The sequence below is a fragment of the Boleophthalmus pectinirostris genome, unplaced genomic scaffold (genome assembly GCF_026225935.1).
Source record: "Boleophthalmus pectinirostris isolate CB_2022bp ecotype Guang Dong unplaced genomic scaffold, ASM2622593v1 HiC_scaffold_13, whole genome shotgun sequence".
Taxonomy (NCBI): Eukaryota; Metazoa; Chordata; class Actinopteri; order Gobiiformes; family Gobiidae; genus Boleophthalmus; species Boleophthalmus pectinirostris.
The window spans coordinates 5714071-5729935 of NW_026571036.1; the positions used below are offsets into that span (position 1 = coordinate 5714071).

At 42.5% G+C, this 15865-nt stretch overlaps 1 protein-coding gene across 1 annotated transcript; it reads left to right on the top strand.

The window, feature by feature from the left end:
* The first annotated feature begins 2052 nt into the window (after positions 1-2052).
* Positions 2053-15241, top strand: mycn (MYCN proto-oncogene, bHLH transcription factor). Its single transcript, XM_020938692.2, has 3 exons — positions 2053-2158; positions 2460-3187; positions 11067-15241. The coding sequence occupies exons 2-3, from the start codon at positions 2485-2487 to the stop codon at positions 11765-11767; spliced, it is 1404 nt and encodes a 467-aa protein (XP_020794351.2). The 5' UTR covers positions 2053-2158; positions 2460-2484; the 3' UTR covers positions 11768-15241.
* Positions 15242-15865: the final 624 nt, after the last annotated feature.

A 15865-nucleotide genomic window follows, 5' to 3' on the forward strand; every position in this document is an offset into this window, starting at 1 on the left:
TCCTTCTCTCCTCCTCCCCTCCTTCTATCTTATCTCCTCTCCTCCTCCCTTACCCTCCTCCTTTCTCCTCTCCTGCTCCCCTCTCCTCCTCTCTGCTCTCCTTCTGTATTCTCTCCTTCTCTCTCTTCTCTTCTCTCCTCTTTCCTCTCTCCTTTCCTCCTTCACTCCTCTCCTCTCTTCCCTCTTTCTCCTCTTCTCTCCAAGAAAACGTCTTGTCTTGTTTTGCTTTGTCACAAACCAGTGCCAGATAATTTAACTTTTCAGGTGAAATTTACTCAAATTTTGATAAAACTTTCTTAACTCAAGTCATCTTAACTTGACTTACATTTTGTTTTTTTTGCAGTGAAGCCATAAATTTCCCCAGAAAGTAAAAGTATTCCTCTCATCTTTATTGAAAACCACAATGACATCAAATAACTGTAATCTAATAACCCGCCTATACGTTATTACACCTCCTCCTCCTCCTTTCCTCTTTTTACTTCCCTTTGTGTGTGTTTTTCCTTTTTTTTTCTCTCTCTCTCTGTATTTTTTTTTCTTTTACCCTCCTTTGAAACGTGCTTAACGATCGTTTCTTAAGTCCACATCCCTGCGCCTTTTACCCGCGCGTAATTACAGATGCGCTCGTCTCCAAAAGCGCTCATTACGCACAGCGACTGGGCACGTCTCCAATAATATGCTCCAACCGAACACCACCACCACCACTGCTGCTGCCTCCTCTTCTCCTCTATTCCTCCACTCTACTCTACCCCCGCTGGTGCTACGGCTGCCGGGGTTACGTAACATCTCGTCTCGCTGTTTTGGATCATTCTGTCCAAACCAAAAATCGCGCCGTACCTCGCGACGCGTCATGGAGCGAATTATTTACCATCACGTTCTTGAAATTTGTGGTGTTTTAACAGTTCTCTCACTGATTCGCTTTCGTGTTCCTTTGTGCTCTTTGTGAGTCGTGTCAGACCGGGCTGGGATGCTGGTTTGTTGTCGTGCGTCCTGGCTGGCTGACTGGCTGGCGCGTTTTTGGAGACAGTGCCCAAAGCGTCCATAAGAGGGCGCGCGGTGCTTTGGGGTTTGGTACAGTAGCCACAGCGATGCAACTGGAGTCTATTGGGATTCCGGTGGGTCGCTCAGACAAAAGAGACAAGGGGAGGATTTTGAAAGCGCAACGGGAGGGTTTTTGGAGAGCAAGAGTACGACCGTGCGCTCTGATTGGATAAGCGGGGCGAGCACGGGGCTTGCATATAAATACGAATCTAGAAAAAACACTGTTAGTCCTTATAATAGCCTAATATTTATATTCTCTTATCATTTCTTGTCTTGCAATTGTGCTTTGTTTACATTTTCCTGCGGAATTCCTGAACTGGAGTGCGCATTTTACGCAGTGCCCTTGGATAAGTTACAAAGACCTTGGGGCTGTACTGGAGTTGAACCCTCGTCTCCTTCTTTGACCTGTGGATGTGGATGTGAAATTATGCATAGGCTAAATGTGTATAAATAGGCTGAACGCATATACAATATCAAAATAGGCCCATATGGACACAATATGACAAAGAAAAATACATAAATAAAATAATATTAAATAAAAATAACGCGTAAATATGAATAAAAAATAATAAATGCGTAAAGATAAAAAATAAAACAGTGAATAATAAAAATAAATAAATACAGGAAGAAATAAAAAAATAAATAAAACGAGCAAAAAATAGATATATAATAATAAAATAATTCGCCAGACCCAGCCAGTCTGTCTCTCCCCAGAAGCAGCTCACTCCTTTTTCCTCCCCTCTCTCCTCGCTCCAGTCCGAGGAGGAGGAAGGGAGGGAGGGTGGGGGGCAGGAACAGGAGCGCAGGGGTGGGCACACACACACACACACATTACACACACATTACACACACACACTACACACACACACACACACAGAGACACAGGGGGGGAGGGAGGCGGAGTCTGTCTCTCTCTTTTTTTTTCCTCCTCCTCCTCCTCCTCCTCCCGCAGCAGCAGCAGTGACTATAACACCGCAGCCTCCACCGTAATGTGTGTCAGAAGGTTGTCTGAGCTCCCCGAGTAGTAGATGTATCCCTCCGCGCTCCTCTCCTGTCCTCACGGTACCGCTCTCACCACCGCCAGCGCACATTGGTAGACGCGAGAGAAACAACACAAGAGGTACGCGCCGCTTTTTCCATTTCTCACTGACAATTATCCCTCAGCAATCTTGTTTTATTACGCGTTCATAAGCTGCTGTGCCATTGCTTTGTTTGGGTTTTAAGTAGTATGTCTCTTGTGCGTAATTGGCACTCAAATTGGCACTTTTACGCACAGCCGGACACGTGTTGTTTGAAAGCGTACTTGTGCGTAATTTCCAAAAAAATAAAAAAAAAGGAGCAGACTAGACAATTGCAACGTGTGTGGGCTCTCCAGGTGTGACGAGGGGCTAACGTGTCTTGTCGTTTCTCTACCCCCCCAGCCAGGAGCGTTGATTTCGGGAGAGAATGCCGGCGATCATCGGTAAAAACTCGGAGGACATGGAGTTTGATTCGCTGCAGCCGTGTTTCTACCCAGACGAGGATGACTTCTACTTCTGTGGTCCCGACTCTGCGCCACCGGGGGAGGACATCTGGAAGAAATTCGAGTTGCTACCCACTCCGCCCCTCTCCCCGAGCCGCGCCGCGCTACCGGGAGACGCGACGGGAGGAGCGGACGGGATTGTGGACCCGCTGGATCCGCTGGACTGGGCTTCGGAGCTGCTTCTTCTCCCCGGGGACGATATTTGGGGCGCCTCGGACGACTTGGACTTGTTCGGGACCGATTTGGATACGGCGGCGAACGCGAACGGCATCATCATCCAGGACTGCATGTGGAGCGGGTTCAGCGCCAGGGAGAAACTGGAGAGGGTGGTGACTGAGAAACTCGGCAGGGCTATTCACGGGACCTCGGTTACGACTGTTGCAGCGGCGAGTACGACCGGCACGACCGCGGCGGCACCGGGTGGAGGAGGCGGCGGCGGCGGCGGCGGAGGAGGAACCAGGAACGCGTGCGTCAAAGCGCCCGAAGTGATTACGCGCAGCTCGGTGCCGGAGTGCGTGGACCCGGCGGTCGTGTTCCCCTTCCCGGTGAACAAGAAGAACGGAGGCGTGGACGCAGCGACGAGCGCGGACGCCGCTTCCACGCACGGGAGCGCACACAGCGACACCGGTAAGCGCCACCTCAAAAAATCTACCCCAAAAATCACCTCCAGCGCTTCGTATTGTTGCTCCTAATGTTTATTTAGTCTGTTTACGTATTTATTTACGCGCTGACAAACCGAAATACCCCGACGCGACATCCGTACGCGCTCGCCCACTTCGTGTTATTGTTTGGGTGGAAGTTGGTAGGTGGTGGGTCTGGAGCTTGTTCATATGACTAGCGCCGAATCCGATTACCTCACGCACGCACGCACGGACGCACGCTCACGCTCACGCTCACGCACGCAGGGGACGTCGGGTTTCCTTACTTCTTGAGGACACCGCACTCACTTGTAGGCTGCGTTCACACTTGTCGCTCTTCGGTGCGGTGATTTCAGTTCTGGATCGGTCCAGAAGTAGTCCTGGTTGAGTTTCGGGTCAAATCCTGGTTTAGTCCCAGTTCTGATGTGCTTAAATCATACGTAAATCTGACGTTCGCTGAGCAAAACCGGCTTTTTTTTAGCGATAACTTGACTTCAAACCGCGTTGTCGATAAATAATAACAAAGAAAATCACACGTGGGCTTGTTTTTGCTTGTTTTGCGCCAGCGTGTGCGCGGATTCGAGTCCCCACAGCGCGATTAACACGGGGGTGCGGAGTGGCTGGCGCGTTTATGTAATCAGCGGGCGCTTCATCCGGCAGATGGCGATAAAATGGGGGAATTGTGTTACGACCTTAGCTGGCACCGCGGAACAAAAAGACACGGACTGACTCGCCTGGCGCACTGGTGTTGTCCAATTACGCGCAAGGCTAATAATAAACAAAGCGTATCTGTGTTTACGATTTAGCTTAATCCGATGAAACGAAGATCGGGAACGTTGTTTATCGATGACAGATGTTAAGTTTATACGGTTTTATCTCACGTTTGCGTTGAAATTGAGTTACTGAGCTTGGTTATTTTAGAAAAAACACCCGATTTCACTGATCGTAACTTGACGTAACAATGTGAAATCTCATATCTTAACCTAAAATGTTCCACAGTACGGCATTAAACGCATTAAACTAACACGTTTTTCATGTTGAGCTTAAAAGTTACTCAGAAATACTTTGGAAAATCTTTCTTAGCGTGGGCCAGGTCGTCTCTCCTGTCCACAGACCTGACGCGTAACTCGACCCCGGTGGCGTCGCCTGCTCGTTTCCATGGTTACGTAACAAGGAGACGGGGCAAAAAGTTTACATAGTGCCCTTTTTCATCTCAGAACTTGACAGAACATGGATAAAAACGTAAAATTTAAAGTTTATAGACGGGTAGAGCTTCTTTAGTTGTACTTTTTTTTTTTTTTTTTTTGACTTTTTAAACCTCTCTTTTAAGTCGCTATCCCCGTGGCCAGCTTGAGGCGCTAAATAAACATCCTTATCGCGGGGCATTGGCGGTGACACAGTGGTACAAAGGAAGGCGTCTGACTTGGCACACCGCACCGAGGGTTCACTTGGCCAAAAACGCCGCCCACACAACAGCTACAGGAGGAAAAAAAAAAAAAAAAAAGGGAGAAAGAAAGAGAGAGGGAGGGAGGTGGAGAGGAAAAGGGATATTCTTCCAGCTCGGGTGACAGCAGTTTTGAATGGGCAGGCTCCATCTACACAGCTGTCTGTTTGGCACCGCTCCAAAGGGTGATTTCTAGAATTTGCGCTCAAAATAGACGGATGGGTTGATAGAAAGCGAGATAAAGAGATAAATAGATTTGGTTTTTACTTTGAAATCGTGTTTATCTGTCAAATGTCAGGGCAGTTTGAGGGGAGTAACATCCCTCAGGACAAAAGACCCCTCCATGACATGTTTGTTCGACAGTAGGTGGGTACTTTGATGGAAAGCGAGATAAATACGTAAATAGATTTGTTTTTTTTACTTTTACAACCACAGTTTAGTCCCAGTTTACATCGTGTTTACCGAGCAAGTTTCAGGGCAGTTTGAGGGGAGTAACATTCCTCAGGACAAAAGATCCCCCCATCATACGTTTTGTATGTTTTGCTTGATTCATCAGCCGGTTTCATTTCGTAGAAACCGTCTGACCTCGCGGCATTAGGATTCGTTCACTTGATGATAGGCGGGTACTTTTTTAATTTAACCAATCGCTTGCTGTGAATGATTTGTAAAATTTGCACTCGAAATAAACCGATAGCTTGACAGAAAGCAAGAAAAAGAGATAAACAGATTTGGGTTTTTTGTTGTTGTTTTTTTTTTTTTACTTTGAGAAACACAGTTTAGTCCCAAGTGTCACGGCAGTTTGAGGAGAGTAACATCCCTCAGGACAAAAGATCCCTCCATCACAGATTGATAGAAAGCGAATTAAAGAGCTAAATAGATTAGTTTTTTTTACTTTGACAACCACAGTTTAGTCCAAGTTTACATCATGTTTATTGAGCAAGTGTCAGGGCAGTTTGAGGTGAGTAACATCCCTCAGGACAAAAGACCCCTCCATCCCATTTTTTGTATGCTGCAATATCACAGTAGGCAGGTACTTTATAGGTTTGTTTTTTACTTTGAGAACCACAGTTTAGTCCAACTTTACATCGTGTTTATTGAGCAAGTGTCAAGGCAGTTTGAGGTGAGTAACATCCCTCAGGACAAAAGACCCCTCCATCACATTTTTTGTATACTGCATTATCATCTTCACTTCGTAGAAACCGTCTGACCTCGCAGCATTAGGATTCATTCTTTTGAAGATAGGCGGGTATTTTTTTTTTGTTATTTAACCAATCCAGTCCAAGTTTAGTCCAAGTTTACATTGTGTTTATTGAGCAAGTGTCAGGGCAGTTTGAGGAGAGTAACATCCCTCAGGACAAAAGATCCCCCAGATGACGGTTTCACTTCATGGAGACCGTCTGATTCGTTCACTTGATGGTAGGCGGGTACTTTTTTATTTAACCAATCGCTGCTGTGGATGATTTCTAGAATTTGTGCTCAAAATAAACAGACAGAATGATAGAAAGCGAGATACAGAGCTAAAAAGATTTGTGTTTTTTAGTTTGACAACCATAGTTTTTCCCAGTTTACACTGAGTTTATCAAGGAAGTGTCAGGGCAGTTTGAGGAGTGTAACATCCCTCAGGACAAAAGACCCCTCCATGACATTTTTTGTATACTGCAATTATCATCTTAGGATCTTAGGAGTCGTTAGTTCGACAGTAGCTGGGTACTTTGTTTTATTATTTAACCAATCGCTGTTATGAATAATTTCTAGAATTTGCTGTCAAAATAGATGGATAGATTGATAGAAAGCGAGATAAATAGGTAAATAGATTTGTTTTTTTACGTTTACAGACACAGTTTAGTCCCAGTTTACATCTTGTTTTTAAGCATGTGTCAGGGCAGTTTGTGGAGAGTAACATCCCTCAGGACAGAAGATCCCCAGATGCCGGTTTCACTTCATGGAAACCGTCTGATTCGTTCACTCGACAGTAGGCGGGTACTTTATACCGAAATATTTTGAGTAGTTATATTTTTAGGAAATATAGCGACATTTTGCCAACTTGTCCCACCAATCTTCTTTATTTATTTGTTTATTTTTATTAAACGGTGTAATTACAGTTCGATCTTGGTGTCATTTACGGAAAGAACCGCCTGGCTTCTCCGCGCTCTGAGCTTTGTTGTCGTCCATCTATCAGCGGTGCCAGTGCCAGGGCGGTGTCAGGGTGCCAGGGCGGTGTCAGGGTGCCAGGTTTCCGCGTGCGCCCTTGGGTGTCTGGAGCGTCTGGAGCGGTTTACAGTAAAAGTGGGATAGTCCCGCCCTCAGCTGATTGGGAGTCTAATCTCAGAGTTATTTTTACAGCTCATACCCCGTGGTTTCAAACGCGCCGGCGGTGATAGTCTTCGCTGTAGGTAAGGGAGGCCGGGCAGGGAGAGCACTTTGACCCGGTTTAGTTCTGGTTTGGATCCTAGCACAGTTGGGATCTGTTCAAGTTCTGGTTTAGACTCGGTTTGGATCTGGTTTGGATCCGGTTTAGAATGAGTTAAGTTGAGCTGGTTAAATTATAGCCTAAGTTGCCATATTTGGTACCGATGTAAGTCCTTGGTTTAGACTTGATTTAAACCCAATTTAGACCTGGTATAGACCCAGTTTGGACCTGGTTTAGACCTGGTTTAGTCCTTCTACAGTTTACTTGTGTCTTATACTGGAATTGGATTCTTACAATTCCTGGTTTAGTCCTGGTTTAGACTTGATTTAGACCCAGTTTAGACCTACTTTAGACCTAGTTTAGACCCAGTTTAGACCTAGTTTAGACCTGGTTTAGTCCCTCTACAGTTTACTTGTGTCTTATACTGGAATTGCACTCTTACAGTTCCTGGTTTAATCCTGGTTTAGACCCAGGTTAGTCCTGGTTTAGACCTAGTTTAGATCTGGTTTAGACCTGGTTTAGACCTGGTTTAGACCCAGTTTAGACCTGGTTTAGACCCAGTTTAGACCTGGTTTAGACCTTCTACTGTTTACTTGTGTCTTATACTGGAATTGCATTCTTACAGTTCCTTGTTTAGACCTGGTTTAGACCTGGTTTAGATCTGGATTAGACCTAGGTTAGACTTTCTACAGTTTACTTGGGTCTTATACTCGAATTGCATTCTTAAAATTCCTGGTTTAGTCCTTATATGGTTGATTAATCGTGGTTTAGACCTTGTTTAGTCCTTCTATAATTTACTTGAATTGCAAGTCCTGGAATAGACCAGTTTAGTCTCAGTTCACATCAAGTTTAGTCCTTGTTTGGGCCTGGTTTAGACCTTCTATAGTTAATTACTATTTGGTACTTCAATCGCAAAGAGTCCTGGTTTACTTCTTTGATAACTCTAGTTCACTTTAGACCTAGTTTAGACCTGGTTTAGACCTGGTTTAGACCTGGTTTCATCCTTTTACAGTTTATTTGTGTCTTTTACTGGAATTGGATTCTTAAAATTCCTGGTTTAGTCCTTCTGTAGTTCATTAATCGCGGTTTAGACCTGGTTTAGTCCTTCTATAATTAATTAATCACGGTTTAGACCTGGTTTCGTCCTTTTACAGTTTATTTGTGTCTTTTACTGGAATTGGATTCTTAAAATTCCTGGTTTAGTCCCTCTATAGTTCATTTATTGCGGTTTAGACCTGGTTTAGTCCTTCTATAGTTAATTATTGTTTCATACTTCAATCTTAAAGAGTCTCAGTTTAGGTCTTTGATAACCCTAGTTCAGTTTGGACCTAGTTTAGACCTTCTACAGTTTACAATTCCTGGTTTAATCTTGGTTTAGTCCTTATATAGTTGATTAATCATTGCTTAGACCTAGTTTAGTCCTTCTATAATTGGTTTGAATTAAAAGTCCTGGGATAGTCCAGTTTAGTCTCAGTTCACATGAAATTTAGTCCTTGTTTAGACCTGGTTTAGTCCTTCTATAGTTAATTATTGTTTCATATTTCAATCGCAAAGAGTCCTGGTTTAGTTCTTTGATAACTCTAGTTCAGTTTTGTCCTAGTTTAGACCTGGTTTAGTCCTTCTGGGGGTTACTTGTGTCTTACACTGGAATTGCATTCTTAAAATTCCTAGTTTAGTCCTTCTATAGTTCGTTAATCGTGGTTTAGACCTGGTTTAGTCCTTCTATAGTTGATTATTGTTTCATATTTCAATCGAGAGTCTCGGTTTAGTTCTTTGTCCTAGTTTAGACCTGGTTTGGGGCTGGCTTAGCTGCACCGTTTCAAGTCCTGGTTTAGTCCTTTCTCCAGTCAAAGTTTGCATCTTGTTCGGTCCTTCTTTAGTCCCGGTTCAGTTCCGTTCTCCGTACATTTGTCCAACACCTGTACGGCCTTTTCCAGTGCATATGTGTCCACGATTTCACCTCAGGCTCAGGTCAGCATATTGTACATTCTTCACATAAGAGAGCTTACAGTTTAAAAGGAGGGGTGGAGGAGGAGGAGAGCAAAGAAAAGAAAAGAAAGAAATCTGGCCCGTCGACTCCACGCGGGGACGGAGCGTGTCAACACCTGCCGGGTAGATTAGCGTTAACATTGACTGACGCCAAGCACTAACTGGTTTCTGCCATTGAGCAACGCGTTTTTTTTTTTTTTTTTTACTGCCTTCCCACACTCGAGCGCTGATGTGATAAAAAAATGAATGTTCGGGGCTGCGTTTCACATAAAAGAAAATGCTCCGAGTGCTTCAAGTGTCAAAGGGAGTTACTGTAAGAATGGGTGAAGGACACGGCCGGTGCAAGAATAAGGGGGGCCAGGTGGAAAATTATATTAGGGGGCCCTTTTTTAAAATGATTTGCGATGTAAACAACAAGAATAGTTAGAAACTTCAGGGACAAAAAAGCTTAAAAAAGTACTGTAACTTTTAGGATCCGTGTCCGATTCGTTCTTTTGAATTTCAATTTGAACGAAAAATGAGAAAACAGTTTGAAATAGTCACGATTATTTTAGGTTTTAGACTTAAACTTAGACTTAGACAAACTTTATTGAGCCAAAAGGGAAATTAATCAGACACAGCAGCTCACACAGCACAATATAATAATAAAGTAAATAATAACAAATGTAATAACAAAGTAAATAAAGAAGTAAATAAAAAATATAAATGGTAATAATACATAAAAAATAATAATAATAATAATAATAATAATAATAATAATAATAATAATAATAATAAAATACAAATAAATAAAAATTAAATATTTAAAATATTTAAATATTAGAAATCGAAGTTGAAATCTGTTTTTTTGTTTTTTGTTTGACACTAAAATGGAATAATGGAATAACAAACAGTTTTCCCGTTTTCCTGTTTTCCATTCTTAGTTGAAATTCAAAAAAACGAATAGGACATGGACCTTTTAACGATTGTTAAGGGTTTGTACTCATTATTATTCAAATAATAAAGTAAAAAGTGCCTTGCTCAAGTACAGATATAATGCATAACAAAGCAAATACCGCGGTGAACTGTTTGCGTTTTTTTGTAGTGTTTTCGTTGTTCGTGAACTAAGAAGGAAGGAGGGGAGGAAGGCTGGTGTGCTGTTAGCATGCTAGTTGTTGCTTGCTCTGGCCTCTGAAAGTAGAAAAAAGCGCTCATGGCAAAAGATGCTAGAAACGTGTTTATAAAGTTAGGATTGGCCCACTTTATAATGACTTCTGTTTTTCATGTTTTAAGACGATAACAGGGTTCCCACAGTCATGGAAATTGAAAATGTCATTTTCCAGGCCTGGAAAAGTCATGGAGTTTTGTAAATTCAATGAAAGTTTTGGGAAAGTCATGGAATTTTAGTATCTCTTTCATGCAACTCCAGTGTTCTGTTAAGTTCCCATGAGGCCATTATGATTATTTATTTTCACGTTAATGACTTTTGTTTAAAAGAGACGACAATAAATGCACTGACAGTATTTTGAATGTTAAACTATAATCCCAAACCATAAGGTCATATTTAGCCCTAAAAGTCTGATCAATTCTACACATGTAGGTGCCGTAAAGTCATGGAAAATTCACTTTAGGTCATGAAAAAGTTATGGAAAAGATTGGAAATTTTGTCTGTGAAAAAGAGTGGGAACTCTGTGAAAAAAAACAGGTATAGATCCTTTATTTACAAGAAAATAAATAACAAATTAAACCACTTTTTAAAAATCCACTTTATAGTAAAACATGTATAGTTCCAATCCAAATCCAGATATTATAATGTAGCTGTACAAACCGATTTTATTGACACACTTGCCTCACTAAAAGAAGGTTTTTGGTTCTATTTCCGGTGTTTTCCCGAGTTTGCATGTTCTTCCTGTGTCCAAAATGTTATATAAGCTTATCACACAGCAAGGATCTCCTGACAAAGATCTTGGTCACTCTTAAGATCAACCACAACCTTTATAAAGCCTTAATGTTCATGACTAATTTTGCTTTTTTGTCTCCTCACAGAAGACGATGACGACGACGATGACGAAGACGCCGAGGAGGAGGAGGAGGAGGACGAGGACGACGAGGAGGAGGAAGAAGAGATCGACGTGGTGACGGTGGAGAAGCGGCGCGGCGTCTCCGTGGTGACCCTCTCCGCCAGACCTTCCGACCAGCGCTCCGCCCCGTCCTCCCACCGCTTCGTGAGCCGCGCGCCGCAAGAACTCATCCTCAAGCGCAGCTCCGTTCACCAGCAGCAGCACAACTACGCCGCGCCCTCCCCTTACGCTTCCGACGACGACCACGCCCCGCCCGCCAAGAAAACCAAATCGGCCGACGCCCCTCGACCCCCGACCCGGACCAACTCCTCGTCCTCCACCTCCTCGTCCATCTCGGGCCGAAGCAAGCGGTCGTCCAGCGGCGAGAGCAGCCCGCGCGCCATGGCCACCGGCTCCGACTCGGAAGACAGCGAGCGCCGGCGCAACCACAACATCCTGGAACGCCAGCGCCGCAACGATCTACGCTCCAGCTTCCTGACGCTACGGGATCACGTGCCGGAGCTGGCCCACAACGAGAAGGCGGCCAAGGTGCACATCCTGAAGAAGGCGACGGAGTACTTGAGCGCTCTGGAGGAGGAGGAGCTCAGGCTGCAGCAGGAGAAGGAGCGGCTGCAGGCGCGGAGGCAGCAGCTCATGCGCAGGCTAGAGCAAAGTCGGACACGCTAAAAAGTGGAGACGTTAACCGCTAACACACTCAAAGTAGCTCCCCCTTGCGCTGCGAAGAGTCTCATCGAGCGAAGTTTGAATGACTCGCGAACCTTGATTTGAGTAATTCGCACGTGAAGTTAAAAATCTACCAGTGGAACGAGATTTTTGTGCTTAAAACTAGGGATGCACCAATACCGATCTTGGAAATTTAACTTGCATCGTGAAATCGGTTCAGTCGATATCCTGGTTGGGCCTTTAACTTGACGTTTTAGGACTTTTTCAGGCAGATTTTTATGACGTTTATTCATACAAATCTGTAGTTTAGTTACTTGCAAGATAAATTACGTAATTACAACACAACTGGATCTACTTTGCAATAAGTTTACCGTTTTTTTGGAAGGAAAATGACATTCTCAGAACCTACATCGGTCAATATCGTGCATCCCTACTGAAAACGTAGTTCACTTGCAGACTTCAGCCAAAACAACAAGTCTTCGCACTTAAAACAAGAAACTAAATCTTCGCTTTGGTTAAGTAAAAGCTTTATTCCACCGGTAGACGCTTTGACTCGCGTTGAATTTACTCAAAACAAGTAAAACGTCATTGGAACTCGCTTCGATGTGACTTTTTCAGTGTTACCGGATGACCCCCGCAACCGCAGTCTCTTTAAGCAATCACGAAAGAATGTAGAATGTACACAGACTGTCCGAACATGGGGCTGTGTCCAAAATTAATCATTGGTTTTCACGGAATGTATTATAATAACTGTATTGGTGTCCATTTTTTAAGCTGACCCTCAATGCCCTACTTACGTTATGTTAAAGAAATCAAATCAAAAAGTGAAAATCTTCCACGATCGAATCAGTTTTGCAGTTTGAATTTGCACAAATGTCAAATTTATGGGAATTTTGTCGAATACATTTCTGTTTTTCGGGGCCTCCTTTTCCAAAGAGGAACCTCGGAATTGCCCTCGTTTTTCTAACTCTAAAGAAGCTGGAAAAATTGCTCAAAAATCAAGTATCTTTTAACGTAATTAGGGCATTGAAGGACGGTAAATACTAGGGATGTAACAAGAATAACCAAAATATCCTGGTATTGTTTTGTCAAAGTTCTCAAAATAACATCGTGGAGCATCACAATTTATCGAATTACAAGAGTTATGGTGCTGCAAAACTCCAAAGACCATGATCCTTTGCTCCATTTCAGAGCAGACTACAAGAAGAAACAACAGTTCTAACCATTTTTAAGTCTTAGTTCTTCGGATTAAGTCTTGTCATGGACTTTTAAGAGGAAAAAGCGGTTTTATCATCGCAATAAATGTCGTACCGAGAGATTTGGATATCGTTACATCCCTAGTAAATACGTTTTAAATCATTGCGTAAATACTAATGTTTGATTTTGGGCACGGTAAAAGAAGTCACTTATCAATGCATGGACGATACAGCCAATGGCCTTTTCAGCGTTCGCGAAACCGGCGACGCGAACTGGCCGACTTTTTTTTTATATATATCTCCAAGTGCTCACGTTTCTCACTTCTCAGAGGACTTTTTCCCACGTCGATGCGCGGACGAAACAGCCGACGGCGTTGTTAAACTCTTGACTCCGCGACCCCCGGCTGTTTTTCCCGCATATCTCCAAGTGCTCACGTTTCTCACTTCTCAGAGGACTTACCCACGTTTCGACTGCAACTAGGGGCCCTCGGCGGGGGTCCGAAGGGGGACTCGATCTCGGACTGTCACTGCAGACACTTTTTTTGCACATTTGTTGACGTTAAGAATGTTTCGGAGTTTTTTTTTTTACTGTTGATTCCCCAAAATCCACACATCGAGGAGAGCGACGGAAGCGAGCGACATCTATGAACTGTTGTTTTTGTTTAGTTTTTTATCGGAAGTCTTCCATTGAACTCATATAATTTTTGTATCTTGGATGTTTTTTTAAAAATGAGTTTTTTATTGTATTCACTGTGACACCAGCCTGGATTCAGGGAAATTTAAAAAAAAGGTGTTATAGGGCACTTTGCTTGGAGAGTTCACTTACTTTGCCTTCACCACTGCAAGAAAAAACTTAAATAAATGCGCAAACACGTTAAATTCTGTACCTGATTTTCGTAAAAAACAAACAAAAACGTCGACGGAACCAGTTTGCAGTGGTCCAAAGTTTTCCCTCGCTTTTCATTTTATGCATTCGGAGCGTCTTAATCCTTCGCCCCAATGAGTTTTTTAAGCGCTTTTCAGGACCGTCTCGGAAACAGTAGCGGCGACTAGCAGGCTAAAAGCGCACTTCCTGATCCTCGAACAGCAGAACGCTTTAAAATCGTACGCGGACAGTACTGCGGGGGGACTCGTTTTGACCTCGAGAGCTGCTTATACGATACATCCGTACACTTTTCGCTCAAATACATACGAAGAAAATCAGGTACAGGGAATTTTTAACGGTGAAATACAGAAACAGTAAGATTTTTGTACACTTCTCTGGGTTAGAATAGCCACTCTCTCTCTCCTCACTCCGGTGCTGTGGGCGCGTTTGTACTGTGCACCTTTTTACCGACACTTTTGTAAATACCATTATTGTAAATATCATTAAAGGAGCTATATTACGCTGTTTTCCGATCGTTCTAATGTCATTTCCTCGTCGCAAACAGACTTGAAGTTGGGTTTTGTTTCGTTTAAATGCGCAAACCTTGCATGTTTGGTTTATTAGAGCTCTTCCCTCAAACCGAAACCACTCAATTCCACGTCGCGATGTCACTAAATGGCAACACGTCGCTAGAATTACTTGGATTATTGGAGTTATTAACCTAAAAACTTCCAATTCGTGACATGACAAGGTGGAACGGAGCATTTTGTGGTTTGGAAAGAGTTACTCAAACGTGCGAATGAAACAAAACGCGACTTCAGATCTGTTTTTGAGGCGGGAATGACATTATAACGCGATAATTTGGCGTAATCTAGAACTTTTAAACCAACTCCACTCAGACCTGCCTTGTTTTGTAAATTTTTTGATCATTTTTTTTTTTAATACGTCTTCTTTAAGCTGCCAATAACTAGACTGGAAGTTTATATACCTTTAAAGTACTGTAAGCCTCGATTTTCTGAGAGTTGCGATAACTTTGTAATATACGGATATGTTTAATATTATGGTATGTTCCTCCTCCTATTCCTTTGTATTGTACCATATTACTAATTCTACACGATTATGCTTTTAGTGTGACGCATACTAAATTTGATACTTATATTTTCGTATGAAAATGAGTTCCGGGTAGATATCACTTGTGTCCTCCAGAGTGCTTCTTTTGTACAGTACATGGCCCTGGCTCTTGACGCTCCTCTGTTCATATGTGTAAGTATCAGGTGCATACAGACTGGGTATACAGATATAAGATGTTTTTTTGTTTTCCTTTTTCATTTTTTTTTTAAATATGTGTAAATTTAGTGCTGCAACTCATAGCACTTTGAAATACCTCATTTTGAAAATAAATAGACTTAAAATGTTCACTGTGGTATTGTGTTTATCTTTTATTATTACGGTTTTATCACAGACTGTATAAAAAAGTGGACTAAAGGAGTGTGACGTCAACATAAGCTGTATAAAAATGAACCAAAGGAGTGTGATGTCCACATAAACTGGATAAAAAAATGGATTAAAGGAGTGTGACGTCAAATATAAACTGTATAAAAATCAACTAAAGGAGTGTGATGTCAACAAACTGTATTAAAAAAATGGACTAAAGGAGTGAGACATCAACATAAACTATAGAAAATGGACTAAAGGAGCAAGATGTCAACATAAACTGTATTAAAATTAGACTAAAGGAGTGTGACGTCAACATAAACTGTATAAAAAATGAACTAAAGGAGTGTGACGTCAACATAAACTATAAAAAATGGACTAAAGGAGTGTGACGTCAACATAAACTCTATAAAAAATTACTGAAGGAGAGTGATGTCAGCACAGACTGAATAAAAAATGGACTAAAAGAGTGTGACGTCACCATAAAGTGTATAAAAAAGGACCAAAGGAGTGTGACGTCAAGATAATCTATAAAAAAATCGACTAAGGGAGTCTGACCTCAACATAAACTGTATAAAAATGGACTAAAGGAGTGTGACGTCAACA

What these genes read in the sequence shown, in the direction of transcription:
- mycn (XM_020938692.2), top strand. Translation starts at nt 2,485, where the DNA reads ATGCCGGCGATCATCGGTAAAAACTCGGAGGACATGGAGTTTGATTCG. An exon ending in GAGCGCACACAGCGACACCG is followed by an intron (nt 3,188 to 11,066) that starts GTAAGCGCCACC and finishes GTCTCCTCACAG; the next exon opens with AAGACGATGACGACGACGAT.